This window comes from Lepisma saccharinum, chromosome 5 (assembly GCF_977018435.1).
Source record: "Lepisma saccharinum chromosome 5, izLepSacc3.1, whole genome shotgun sequence".
In the NCBI taxonomy this organism is placed as follows: Eukaryota; Metazoa; Arthropoda; class Insecta; order Zygentoma; family Lepismatidae; genus Lepisma; species Lepisma saccharinum.
Window position 1 is genome coordinate 48,776,356 of NC_139233.1, and position 13,901 is coordinate 48,790,256.

The 13,901-nt window shown below is 37.2% G+C and overlaps 1 protein-coding gene across 1 annotated transcript in view; it reads right to left on the minus strand.

The window, feature by feature from the left end:
* The window catches only part of Pp2A-29B (Protein phosphatase PP2A regulatory subunit A), a 53,526-nt gene that overhangs the window by 24,631 nt on the left and 14,994 nt on the right, over window positions 1-13,901 (minus strand). The window contains exons 4-6 of the mRNA XM_083122511.1: window positions 11,954-12,114; window positions 9,705-9,860; window positions 7,856-7,963 (exon numbers count right to left, since the gene is read on the minus strand). Of these exons, the coding sequence (XP_082978637.1) occupies window positions 7,856-7,963; window positions 9,705-9,860; window positions 11,954-12,114 (425 nt within the window). The remainder of the gene's footprint in view (window positions 1-7,855; window positions 7,964-9,704; window positions 9,861-11,953; window positions 12,115-13,901) is intronic.

The window sequence follows — 13,901 nt, forward strand, 5'->3', positions numbered from 1 at the left end:
ATTCTCTATGATTTGAATTCAAACTGCAAAAATCGTGAATTTGGAAAAGTATTACAATTCACAAGCTAGGGTCATACGCAGTAAGTTTAAAATAAAATATTTGATTATTTTTAAAGTTACGACTAAATGAGATAAGAGTGAAGAGTGACTGATTAAGAAATACATTTTGTAATTTATCAGTCTCCTTATACATTCTCGGTATTATATGTTGATATTTCCACTGAGGTTTGGAACCCTCTGATTGCAAGAACCATGAGTGCGGACTCATTTTTCAATGCATAAAGCTACTTCTCTCTTCTCTGTAAAGCAAACAACTTAACTCTTGCATATAAGTGAAACAATTGAATCGAACAAAATAAAGTGTGATATTTCCTTACATTATCAATGGGATTTATGCTTCAGTACAGTATATCCAAGTGAAGTACTGTGAAACTGACAACATGCAGTTATATCATTAATGCTGACGAAAAGGGTATGTAACAGTTGGGCAGAAAAGTTCGTAGGCTAACATAGTAAAAAATATTTTTTTGACAAAATTCGATTTTATTATTCAATATAGTTGCCTTCGAGGGCGATACAACGATTATAGCGGTCATACAATTTTTCGATGCCATTTTTATAGTACGATTTCTCTTTAGCCTCAAAATAGGCCTCAGTTTCGGCGATTACCTCTTCATCAGTGCTAAATTTCTTTCCAGCGAGCATTCTTTTAAGGTCTGCAAACAGGAAAAAGTCACTGGGGGCCAGGTCTGGAGAATATGGTGGATGGGGAAGCAATTTTATTACGGTTGAATATTGCTAAACATTGCTCCGAATCATCAAAACGTTGTTGCTTTTGATCGATTGTGAGCACGCGCGGCACCCACTTTGCACACAGCTTTCGCATGTTCAAATATTCATGCACAATATGTCCAACACGTTCCTTTGATATTTTTAAAGTCTCAGCAATCTCGATCAACTTCACTTTACGATCATTTAAAATTATTTTGTGGACTTTTTTGATGTTTTCGACAGTAACAGCCTCTTTGGGGCGTCCACTGCATGCATCGTCTTCGATGCTCATTTCGCCTCGTTTAAATTTAGCAAACCACTTCTCAACGGTTGATTTTCCTGGTGCATAGTCCAAATAATGTTTATCAAGCCAAGCCTTGGCTTCAACAGTATTTTTTTTCGCCAAAAAGCAATGCTTTATAAACACACGAAATTCTTTTTTATCCATTTTTTCACAATAACAAAAGCAGCTTCACTCACAATGCTATATCTCACGAACTAATTATCCGGCAGCTGTGAAATTTATACACGTATCTTTTGAAGGTTAGTACTAAGTAAAAATCACATGGATTTAATTCTAGTAACGCCATCTATGAGTCAGCCTACGAACTTTTCAGCCCAACTGTTAGGTTGCCTATTAGAAATTTAACGCAAGGAATTTATAGAATAGCATTGTATAGATACCTGATTTAGCTAACCACACATTAAAACAGGAACACTAATAATATAAGCTTCTGAAAGTTCATATACGAGGGGAGTGCTGAAAAAAGCTCCAATGGTGCCTATACGCAGCACTAGTGGTCGGAGAGCGACACACACACATGCAGGCAGGAAGAAGTGGCATGTAGCTGTAATCTGGTTCAGTTGCAATGCAGCCGTTTTAGGACAGTTCTAGGTTAAAGATTGCAGTTCTCATACAGTCTCCCACCGACTGCAATGTAGCCTACATTCATGGAAGGCCAGTCGAATGTGCACAACCCCATACAGCTGAGTACACACGGGTCCTTTGCATCACTTCAGGTGAGAGATCTTGAACCACTCCCTGTACAGCCCTGACCTTGAATGTACAGACTTTCCTCTCTTTGTTTAACTGGCAGGGCAAGGATTTGACAGCTACACTGTGGTCGAGATAGTTCCAGTCTTTGACGTCAGACACATATGCCATGGGCATACAAAATTTAGTGCCATGCTACGACAAATGCTAGAACAACGGTGGTGATTATGCCGAAAATCAGGTTAGGACTCACTGTTACTAATGCAATAATTTACAACTGATATTCTTGTTCTATTTATGCCTAATCGGTAGGGACCTTGATATTTTTTTTTCTTTTCAAAATGGTGTATTTTCTTATTTTTTATTTCTTACTATACGGTGTTATTTTCCCCAAAATTAACATTTTCATTTTAGCACATTTTCTGGCAAATATCTGAAATTATACCTTCATGGTGTTTTTAAACTACTGTTTCAAATTGTAAGTCACATGGCTTACGCCTCTTCGTGAGAGTTTGATATCTTGAAAGTTATTTTGGGAAAGTTATTTTCCATACCTCCTTTTTAATTTTAAGGTAAGTACTTTAGATAATGGAATTTTCCCCGTATATACTGAAGGGTGCATAATGACCATAAGTGGCGACGCACCCAAAAAATAAAAAAAAATCAATCTCACGTGACAGATACCGATATATTATGGCACCAAAAATTGGCATTATCTTTTTTTGACTTGTTAGTGTTAAGTTTCCCAAAATTCGCATTTTTATTTTAGAACATTTATCTGCCAAATATATATGTGCTTTTAAACTATTATTTTAAATTGTAGGTCACATGGTCTACGTATTTTCGTGACAGTTTGATATGTTTGGACAGATTTTTGAGGAAGTAAAAGTAACGTGCTCCCCTGGACTTTTCCATGACGGTGTATAGGGGTGTGGAGTTAGGGACCCACTCTTTCTTGATCACGGCTGAAGGTGGGGGTGATGTGATCAGCACAACACTCCTGGCTACCTTCATCCCTCCAAGTTTCCTCAAGGTACCAGCTTCATTTGATGCTGGGTGGGCACCGGAGCATTTTGAATAGGTGGAAAACATCCCTGTTCTCCCCCGCAGAGGATCAACCGCGGGTCTCTCGCACAGTAGTCAGACGCCCTAACGACTGAGATCCATTATTACTCGCTCGACAAATACCGATAGTGCGCACTTAGCTTGGTAATTTAAAACATATCTCGTGCAACAAATACGAAGATGTGGCTCCCGTGTGATGGTAGATACACACTCGATCTCCTGTTAGAACCCTGCCACTTTGCTCTGTGATGCAAATGGTTTTGATAGAAGTTGAAAAAATCGTGCGAAATACATGATTTAATGTGGCTGTCGGAATTAATCCATGTATAGTTTACTCTTGAGTAAAATGTTGGAAAACTTGCATGTTCTATATACACAAACATGGCCTAGAAAAGACAAGAATTTGGATTTCATGGAATTTTTCGTTGTTTTAGGACATTTCTTTTTAAAAAATCGCTAAAAACACCAACAATTCGCAGTTTATGGTAAATTTGCATTATTTCGATATTTCGAACGGGCCAAAAAATGTGTCCAGACATCACTGCACATTCATAAACACAACTTCGCAGCAATTACCATTTTTCACGGTTTTCGCGTTTGCAAAAATTCAATGTCCCTACTAATTGGAAATTACTTTCTTGCCACCCCTTGTATAAATCAGTAGGTGGAAATTGAACATTTAGCAGGCCTGGCAGAGAAAAGTCAATTCTTGAAGAATTGCTTCTATGATTGAATGATTCGAGTAAATACGAGTATGATATTAAAATATTTACGTATTTATTATTAGTATTTTATTTCATAATATTGTACATTAACCTTACTCAGTGAGAGATTAGTGACCATCCCTCACGAGTTTAAAGAGACAGGTCAAAGAGTGGCGTTAATTTCATTGCAATACTACTGTTGCAGGAAATTTGAGGTTGGGAGCATGCACTTGCCAGTTTATAACGTTCATAAATGTGGATTTATGTTTCACTTTTTCGTGATAGTATTCAATATATATATATCCCATTTGGTTGGATTCTTCTTGATATCTAAGAATAGTGCAATGTAATTGTAAACGTATGTTAACTTGTGCAAAACCAGTAATACATCAAGATGATGAAAGAAAACCTTTGTAAGAACTGCTACATTAAATGAGGTGAAGTGAGCCAGAAGAGTAATAAAATTTCAGCAGCATATTTGCAGTCTACAGCTCTTCTTGTTTATGCATGCGATTTTTGTTGGATGTTGCAGTTCATGCAATTTCTGTCGCATGTTGTAGTGAGATACTTTGTCGGATGGCGATATTCGACAAAAAATCGCATGTATCAATGGAACCTATTTGTTTCCATGTTCCTTCAGTTTGCCCAACAAAATGCCTTACTACGACGTCCGACAACTATCGGACGGCCCCACCTGCACGTATCCCCTCCATCTGTTGGCAAGTCCCCTTACTACTCCCATACGGACAAGAAAAAATGATAATTCAATGCATTTTCCACGTAATATTTAGAGGCTTAACCTTTACACCCCCGATGATACCATACGGTATCATCAGAGTAAGATCGTACTGGCCCGATATGGTGCTGATTACGAAATGAATGTGCTTTTTGGACCTTAATACTCTTATGTTTGGGTGGAAACTCTGACACAGGTCTGGAGCAAGCCTGGGAAATTCACATTGATGACCAACCTTCCCCCCTCTCCGCAACATAACCATGCCACATTTCCGAACAGAGTTTCACATTTTGGTTCATTATTCAACTTGTATGGCACCCAGGAATATGAAACATGTTTCAATGTCTTTGGAAACGTCCATTCTTTGAAGAGAATACTAAGGTTTGCACCCTCTTCCCAAAATAGAGGGAGAAGAGGGGGAAATTCCAGATTTTTTAAAAAAAAACATTCGGTCACACCCCCAAACCCCCTTCCTCAGTTCGGCGTTCTGAATTGTACACGGTTGCATGCTATAATGTTTTAGCTGCAAAACAAAACTTATCCGAAGTAGATTGCTTTCATAGTGCACGAGTTATAACAAATTTCCTCCAAAAAATGCAAAATACCTATTTTTCGTAAAAAAAATAATAATCACATTTTGGCTTATTATTCAACTTGTATGGCACCCAAGAACATGAAACATGTTTCATTCTCTTGAAAAATTTCCATTCTTTGAAAGGGATAATAAATTTCACGCCTTCTTAACAAATAGCGGGACAAGAGGGGGATTTTTATTGTTTTTTCATTGAAATTCGGGGGTTGCGTCCCTCAAAACCCACTTCCTCGGTTCGACGTTCTAGATTGTTTACGGTTGCATGCTCTGATGTTTTAGCTGGAAAACAAAACTTATCCGAAGTAGATTGCTCCCATAGTGCCTGAGTTATAAACAATTTTCTGAACAATATGCAAATCACCTATTTTTCGTAAAAAAAGAAAGAGTTTCACATTATGGCTTATTATTATGTAACCCAAGAACATGAAACATGTTTCATTCTCTTTGGGAATGTCCATTCTTTGAAGAGAATACTAAGGTTTGCGCCTTCTTCCCAAAATAGCGGGAGAAGAGGGGGCAAACTCCAGATTTTTATGTTTTTTCCATTGAATTTTGGGTTGTCATGCCCCCAAGCCCCCCTTCCTCAGTCCGGCATTCTGAATTGTACACGGCTGCATGCTCTGATGTTTTAGCTGAAAAAAACTTATCCGAAGTACATTGCTCCCATAGTGCCAGAGTTAGAACAATTTTCCTCCAAAAATGCAAATTAAATATTTTTCGTCAAACAAAATAATCACATTTTGGCTTATTATTCAACTTGTATGGCACCCAAGAACATTAACCATGTTTCATTCTCTTGAGAAATGTCCATTCTTTGAAAAGAATACTAAAGTTCGCGCCTTCTCCCCAAAATAGCGGGAGAAGAGGGAGCAAATTCCAGATTTTTGTTTTTTCCATTGAAATTCGGGGTACGTGCCCCCAAGCGCCCCTTCCTCGGTCCGGTGTTCTGAATTGTACACGGTTGCATGTGCTGATGTTTTAGCTGCAAAACAAAAGTTATCCGAAGTAGATTGCTCCCATAGTGCCCGAATTATAACAATTTTCCTCCAAAGAGTGTTCGAATTTAAAATTTCTCTCTCTCTCTCTCTCTCTCTCTCCCCTCCTGCCATCACTGGTTTCTGGCGCCGTGGTTGTGTTGCTCATAAAAGGGGCCTCAAAGTTGAGGCCGAAACTTACGAACGAGATTTCCTGTTGCCGTGCAGAGTTCCATAATGATATATTTCATGGAAAAAAAAGGGACGAAATTCCCTGACTTTTTTTGACACCTCAAATTCCCTGACTTTTCCCGGTTTTCCAGGTCTGTCGCCACCCTGCCTGCTTATATAAATTAAGGAAATAAAAAACCTTTGTCCTCCAAAGAAACATTTGTAAATTTGTATGAGGTCAGTAGTACTTTATCTGTACTAGTAAAAAAAATCATACTGCATCACTAATATACCGCATTTACGTGTGTATAGTGCACATGCGTGTATAATGCGCACCCAGGTTTTTGATGTGTAACAGTTACAAAAATTTATACCTCATATATAATTCGCAGTAGAATCTTGTTTCAAGAAATGGCTTTCTTAGTTGTAGGTCGTAAAGCTGTTGCTATGCTAGAGTGAATAACATCACCTATTCAATGAGTCACCTGTTGCTATGTGGACCAAGAGGGGAATATATCCTCTTGTGTAAGCAATAAGTTTGCAACCCATGCCATCTCCCCCTTCTCCCTCCACTGTGTTTAGCATCCCAAAGTTTTCACTCTTTAACCACCTTATTTATTCTGTAATAGTAGAAAGCAAGATCAAAATTAAATTATGGATTTGCAATGCTCAGGAAGTTATTTTCTATTTTTTCTCGCCCAACAAATACTGCTGATATGCATCCCATGTAACGGAAGGTGTATGCTCGAATTCCGCCAGAGTTGCACTGCTTGGTTTCATTACAAAGTCAAAAATTGTGTGAAATGCCCTTCAAACTTTTATACGTGGTTTTGCTCATTCCTTCTTTACTTATTCTAAAAACTTCAAAATATACACTTTTTCCGTGACTAATGTAACATTTATACGAGGCACATTCTGGACCTTCAAACAAGCAGTTAGCAGCTCAAGATTTCTTCCATTAAGGAATTTACATACTCCGTATACAGGGTGTCTCATAAGTAATAGCGCAAACTGACACAGGTGAAAGTACACAATGTTGGAAGCAAAAGTGTCTCAGTAAAATGCTAATACAGTAAGAAAAGTGACCCCCACACTACGATTAGACTGTGTGCTGATTGTATCCATCCTGTTTGATTAAAAAGCCACCTCTCGGAAATGTTCTCTTTTTGTAAACAAATAGCAAACCTCCGAACACGCAAGGAGTAAAGCACTCTGTGTTTACAAAATGCAATCAGTGACTGCTTCTAACACACATTCGCACACACTATTAGCATATTACCAACTAGGACGACGTTTACAAACAATGAAGTCAGTGGCAGCTTGTAATCATACATTCGCGACTATCTCGAGAATGGCTCGTTTGCAGACCCATGTTGACTGGGACTTTTTTGCTTCTATTATTATGTACTTTCACCTGTGTCAGTTTGCGCTATTACTTTTGAGGCACCCCGTATATACTATTATTTGGCCAGTAATACTTTGTTTTCTTTCATCCAAAGCACCATAGAAATCAGAACGTTCCTTCATTTTGTGATGAACTTATTTCAACCGCATTTCACATTGGTGTCGTTATCTTGAATGGAATACTGTTGCCATATTCAGAAACTGCAGGATTTGAGCTTTACAATGATATATAACATGATAGGGTTCCGCAAACATGAAAAATCAATGCAAGTGTCCCAAAATCATGGAATGACCCTGTGCGGTTTCATGTTGGCTGTCTGAATTATTCCGTGCATAATACGCACCACAGATTATGGGAGCAAAAATTTTGGAAAACAAATGTGCATTATACATGAATAAATACGGTAATTACATACATGAGCAAACATTTAAAATTGCACTTACCTTGAGTGCAGCTGCAGCACGGACTTCTGCTTCACAATCTTTAAGTAACGACTGAAATGCAGGTACAAGGTCTGTTTTTGTTATTTCTGGTCCAACTGCTTTCTGAAGCTAAATAAATAAATAAAAAAATTGGCGTTAATTATCAAAATAAACTTAAACGTCCATGCATGGGTAACATTAATTTGGTAATTACTAAAGCTGAAGCTGATACTCATACCAATGTATCAGCATATGAAAATATCCATACGAATTTTATCACTGATACCAGCTGATAGTCTTCTGGTGTATTGAAATCTCTACAAAAATGCAATGTGACACTTTCGTAGTCTAAATACCAAAAAATCTTGTAAAATGTATAATTTTCCTTATTACTGCAATAACACTGTGGTGCAAATGGATATTATGATTAAATAACTGTTTCATGTAAAATTATAAATACTTCTGAATAAAACTCTGGTAGATTGCTGTGGTATGTATCTAATAAAAAACTTATAAATATTTCGAACTACTTTGAATTGTTGCAATTTTCAAGTATTGGCATTGGTATCAAAAGAAATCTGTAAAAGTATCAGTTTCATATTGGTTCTAAATATTTCATTTCAATATTTAATTTCAGCCCTAGGAATTAGATTGACATATGTATTTTTTTTAGGTTTTTTAAAAGCCCTTTAAAAGTGGCTTTGCTACAAAGTAGGGATGTGCCGATATGAAATTTTGGCTGATACCGATAAAGTACCGATATAAAATTTACCGATACTGATAACCGATATTTTACCGATCCAATATAAAATTAGATATGGTACTTGAAGAACATTAAATGTTCCTTGATCTCCTTAACAATTGTGTGTTTCGAGGTGACTGCAGTGCAAAAGAAGTTTAATATTTAGACAATTACTCTTTTAGAAAGTAGGGCATTGAGATTGTCCATAAAAATTACAACAAAATGGCAGAATTTTGCACGAAATTATAAGATATTTATCGATATATCGGATCAGTAAAATAATCTGTAATTTTACCGATAAACCGATATGCCTATATCGTCCGATACCGATAGAGTACCGATTAATCTGTCCCATCCCTACTACAAAGTAATAAAAAGAACAGATCTCATGGATTACAAATAGTATAGCAGAGAACTCTTATGTATCTTTAATTGGCTCACTGATTTGACAGAACAAAGATGCACATTATGAATCCAAAGAAAAACACACATTCCAGTAGCATTTAGTGGAACATATCAGCCAGTAAACTACGAAAAATTTTCAAGTTTTCAGTCTTGCATTAGAAACATACTTTACCCAACAAAGAATTGTTTCAACCAAAGCCATTTGAACTGTATGTTGGAGACAAAAGACGACTGTACAGACAAGGGTTTGAAGAATATCTTGATGATATTAAATAAGAATAAGGGGCCCAGAGGTAAGTGAACATTACATTAAAGATCATCTGACTAAATCAGTAAGGGAAATTAGTGAAAGCCTCATTTATCATGTCATACAAAGGATGATTGAAAAACATTAGATTGTTGGAAGTGGTGAGACAATATACAAAAGGTTTCCCTAGCTTTAGTTTAATGTAATTACAATGGACTGAGTCTTTGAACTGAGTGTTAATATAACACTACAATATGTAAAACCTGAGAATCTGGAAAAAAGAGGTGGATTTGGATGCATCCAACAACTCCAAGCAGATCTTAAAACTGCCAATTCTACGCTCCTGTTCAGATAAAGTGGCACATTCTTCAACTGTTCAACCCTGTAAAGAGTGCCACTTTATGTAAACAGGAGTGGGATGGATTTCAATGTCGCATGATAATTGGTCTTAGTGATAGTGAAAGGAAGTTCCTTACCTCGGTGAATTTATCTGCCACCATATAGCGCACCCTCCATGACTTATCCTCGGCACACTGGCGGAGAGTCGGCATCACGAGTTGTTCAACATCCTCCTGCTGTAGCAGGGTGGCAATGCTCACACAAGCTTCAACAGCTAGCAATCTCACAGAGTCCTGTCAAAAGAAAAGATACATTGGAGAAAAAGAAATCATGACAAGCAATTACAGCAACTTGCACAATTTAGTGATTAAGGGATATTGAACTGGGCATTAATCTTACAGCACATTGAGGGTGGCACATGAAATGTATGGCATAATACTAAACTCCATGGTGCAACCAGTAATCTGAGGGCCACTGGCTCCTGGTGGTCAGCACATTGAGTACCATCTGCTGCTGTTTTCTGGCTTTCAAGACAGGAGGTTGCTACTTCTTTACAAGTAGCTCCCCAACTGTCCTCACGATGATGGTGAACAATGAAATTTTGGGGGCTCCCACTGAAAATCGAACTAGGGACTTCTCGCACAAAGGGTGAGAGCAATAACCATTTGGCTACCCAGGAGGTGTCATATATAATTTAATGGTCTCATTAAAGCAACACTACTGTCGTTTTGTGATTACATGTGCAAGTATTACTCTAAAGCCAGCCTGGACCTCCCTGATGGCACAGTGGTAGCATCTTCGCCTCATAATCAAGGGGTCCCAGGTTCGATACCTGGTGGAGACACATAAGTGTTCGGAGTCCACTTTAAACTGTAGGTCCAGTCCCGATTAGCCTTAGTGTGCATAAAGTGGACTTCAAACACCAACTCAATCAATCAATCAATAAATCTAAAGCCAGCCACACACCGGATCCGATACGAGGAGCCATTTTTGTTGCAAACAGACTCGGGGAAGGTTTAACATGTGGCTCTTATGGGCAGCCGCACACCGGACAAAACTTTTGACTTAAGTTACGTTGCAACAGTTTGTGACGCAAGTCTGTGGAATTTTAACTTGCAACAAAATCCTCTGTGCATGAATCCATTCTCTTCAGGCACGGACTAGAAACTGGGACAACTTGAAGCCAGTAATTAAATGAATTATTTGGTAGAAATATATTCAATTCATAACATATCAACTGATACATCAATTCTAGATACACAGTGATAAATTGATTCTGCTGTTATAATGCACTGTTACCCATTTTCCTTGACAGACAAAATCTGCAATCAGATTTTAGCTAACAAACAAAGTGATTCATCACGTCATGTTGCTTTGTGACTCATCTTGCATTGCATCACGTCGTGTCCTGTCATGTTGTCTCTGATCCGGTGTTCGGACACAAATATAGCCACTTTTGGCATTAGAAGTTGCTTCAATGTGAAAGTATGAATTGATATTGAATTTAAAATTTTGGGTGCATCAGCACTTAGGCTATTTTGCACCCATCACATTATATGGGGTCCAGACCCTTATCATAACTAAAATAACATAATTGTTGTGTCGTGTAACTAAAATATTCTGACTTCGGTTAAAAACTGAGGCAGTAAAGGAGCACTCAGCACACACAAGGACAAAACAAAGGACAACCCACAGAATTATACTTGTCATAGGGCCAGTTGCCAGAGCCTTGTTAGTTTGCAAAATGCAGTCCAGGGTGTACTATGTGGAAGTGAGGTTGGCAATTGGGTGTACTAAGTGGCAATGTGAAAGTATTTCAATACAAATAACTTTGTTAAAACAAAAAAATAACATCCATTAAGATTTCATAATAATCCTAGAATATTATAGTTATGAACATAAAAATATAGGGAAAAAGCCATTTCAAGGCAGAAAACAGCCTTATCTTTATATAGTGCTGCAGCACACATTTGAAGAAATTTTGCTATTGAAGAAGAAAGACCAATATTTGTAAATTTCCTTGGTTACATATTTTTCATTATATGTTTTGTGAATCATATACACAAAGAAATAACATACAAATGAAAGTCCTTCTAAAGCATCAGTCTGTTTTATCTGGAATTGTTCTTTATATGAATCATAAAATAATTTTCAATGTGATTGTGCATGATTGTAGGTACATCTACATCTTAGAACTTTTCCTATTCATGTTGGTTTATTGTTGGGTAAAATTCCCATCTAACTCTGCTTGTTGGGATGTGGGACTTGCCATGAGAGCCTGTGCATAGAAATATCCCTAATTAGAAGAACAAGTATGCAATTGTTCTTTGTCAGTAAAATTATTGCCGCCTCTTTTTTCAGTTAACATTTCCAACATGCATCTCACCTGTTCATCCTGAGCCAGGTTAACAAACATAGGGATCAGATCGGATTTCAAGTATTCCACTTCAACAACCTTAGCAAATTCTCCCAGTTTGCTTGCTGCAGCTCTTCGTACCATTGGCGTATCATCTTGACACAAGTTGCGGAAGTGAAGGCGTAAGTCAGCTGGAAAAAAAAAAAGACGTAAATACAGTTGAACCTGAGTTATATGTCAAGGTGAAGAGAAAATAATATATATAACAGAATTACTTACAAATCAGATTTAGATACCATGTCATATCATTATCAATATACTGTAAAATTGCATCTGCATTATTCTAAGGAACGATATAATACAGGTTATTTCTGTCCTAAAGTGGTAAATTAATGAATCTAAAAGTTTGAATCTTATATACATAACATTTACCACTTTATTAGTGAACACTTTGATACTGAAATACTACAATACACACAATAGTTTTAGTGAACTAGAATTTTTCAGCATGTTTTTGCTGAAACCAAATAAGAAGCACTTTTTTCAAATCTGCATATCTTCCCTCTTGTTGACGGTAGGGTTTTGTTTATGCACTACCCAATTTTAAAAATTCGTCTAAAATAGCATTCTTTTACTAATGACTGTGAAAACTGTGGTGTAACCGATGCCTAAATCTGCAGCTATTTCAGTTTTAGTTTCCTGTAATCTATTTCCTCTGATTTCATGTCACATGCCGCCTCTCCTTGCCTTCTCTGGAACACCGCCACGAAGCACTCATCTTTCTCGTAACTAGAGACCAACCGCCACTATGCATGCCTATCCTGTTTCATATTTGAAACTCACCTTGTGCTTTGGTAAATAAAAAAATAAATGTATACTTCTGTAACAATGTTATAGCTTGGTTACATACAAATCAACTGTATTTCATGAAAATTAGTATGTATAACACCCGTACGTTTAAATTCATTGTGCACAAATAAGGTTTAATTAACACATTTTTAAATTATAATTTGCCGGGACTGACAGTAACTTACGTATAAAGCAGAATTATGCAGAACTGAGTTATGTATAAAGCAGTCTCACGTGTATATGTTCAATTCTACAGAGTAAACAAGATAAATATGTAGATAAATAGTCCCCTTTTTAAAAGTTACATCATTATTAGCAATAGACATTTGTGGTAATAGAGGAACAAAAATTTTAGTTTACAAGTAACATGTATTTGTTGTTTCTATGGGAACAGATGTTAACCTTTTGGAGCCCAAGGCTATTTTCACAGGTGCCCGAGCTGATTTTAAGCAAAATTCAGAGTTTTAATAAATGAGTGTAGATCGGAGGCTAATTGCCTTAGAGAGATGAATGATATATGAAATGATGATGAATGAACCAGAGATTCAGACTATATAAAATTTATGCAAATTTGGCATATATGTGGCAGGGGTGAGGGGAGAATCCCCAAAATTCCAAAATTTCGGAAAAATGGGGAATTCCCCCCCTCCCCCAAGATAAAAATACATGACAGTGTCGACATGCACATGGAAATTATCGCTGGCATGTAAGGAACACAAAAATATTTGCATTATTATTGTATGACCAATGTAACGTGAGTTGTACCCCCAAAAGGAATGGTCAGCACGCCACTGATTCAAGCTTCAAAATGCAGTTACCTTGAAATGATTGTAGCTCCGAGGCTAATTGCCCTAGAGAGATGAATGATATATCATTGTATGCGGAATGAATCACAGATTCAGACGATATAAAATGTATGCACATTCGGTGTATATATATGAAGGGGGAGGGGGAATCCCCGAAAAATCTCTTTTTTAAAAAAAATTGGAGTTTCGAACCCAGGACCCTTGGCATTGCAGCGCGATGTGCTAACCACTAGGCCACAGGGTCCGTCGCAGAATATTTGATTCTTCCTTGTGCACTTGATATAGTGTCAACAATGATCAACCCCGAAGAGGCTATGAAAATA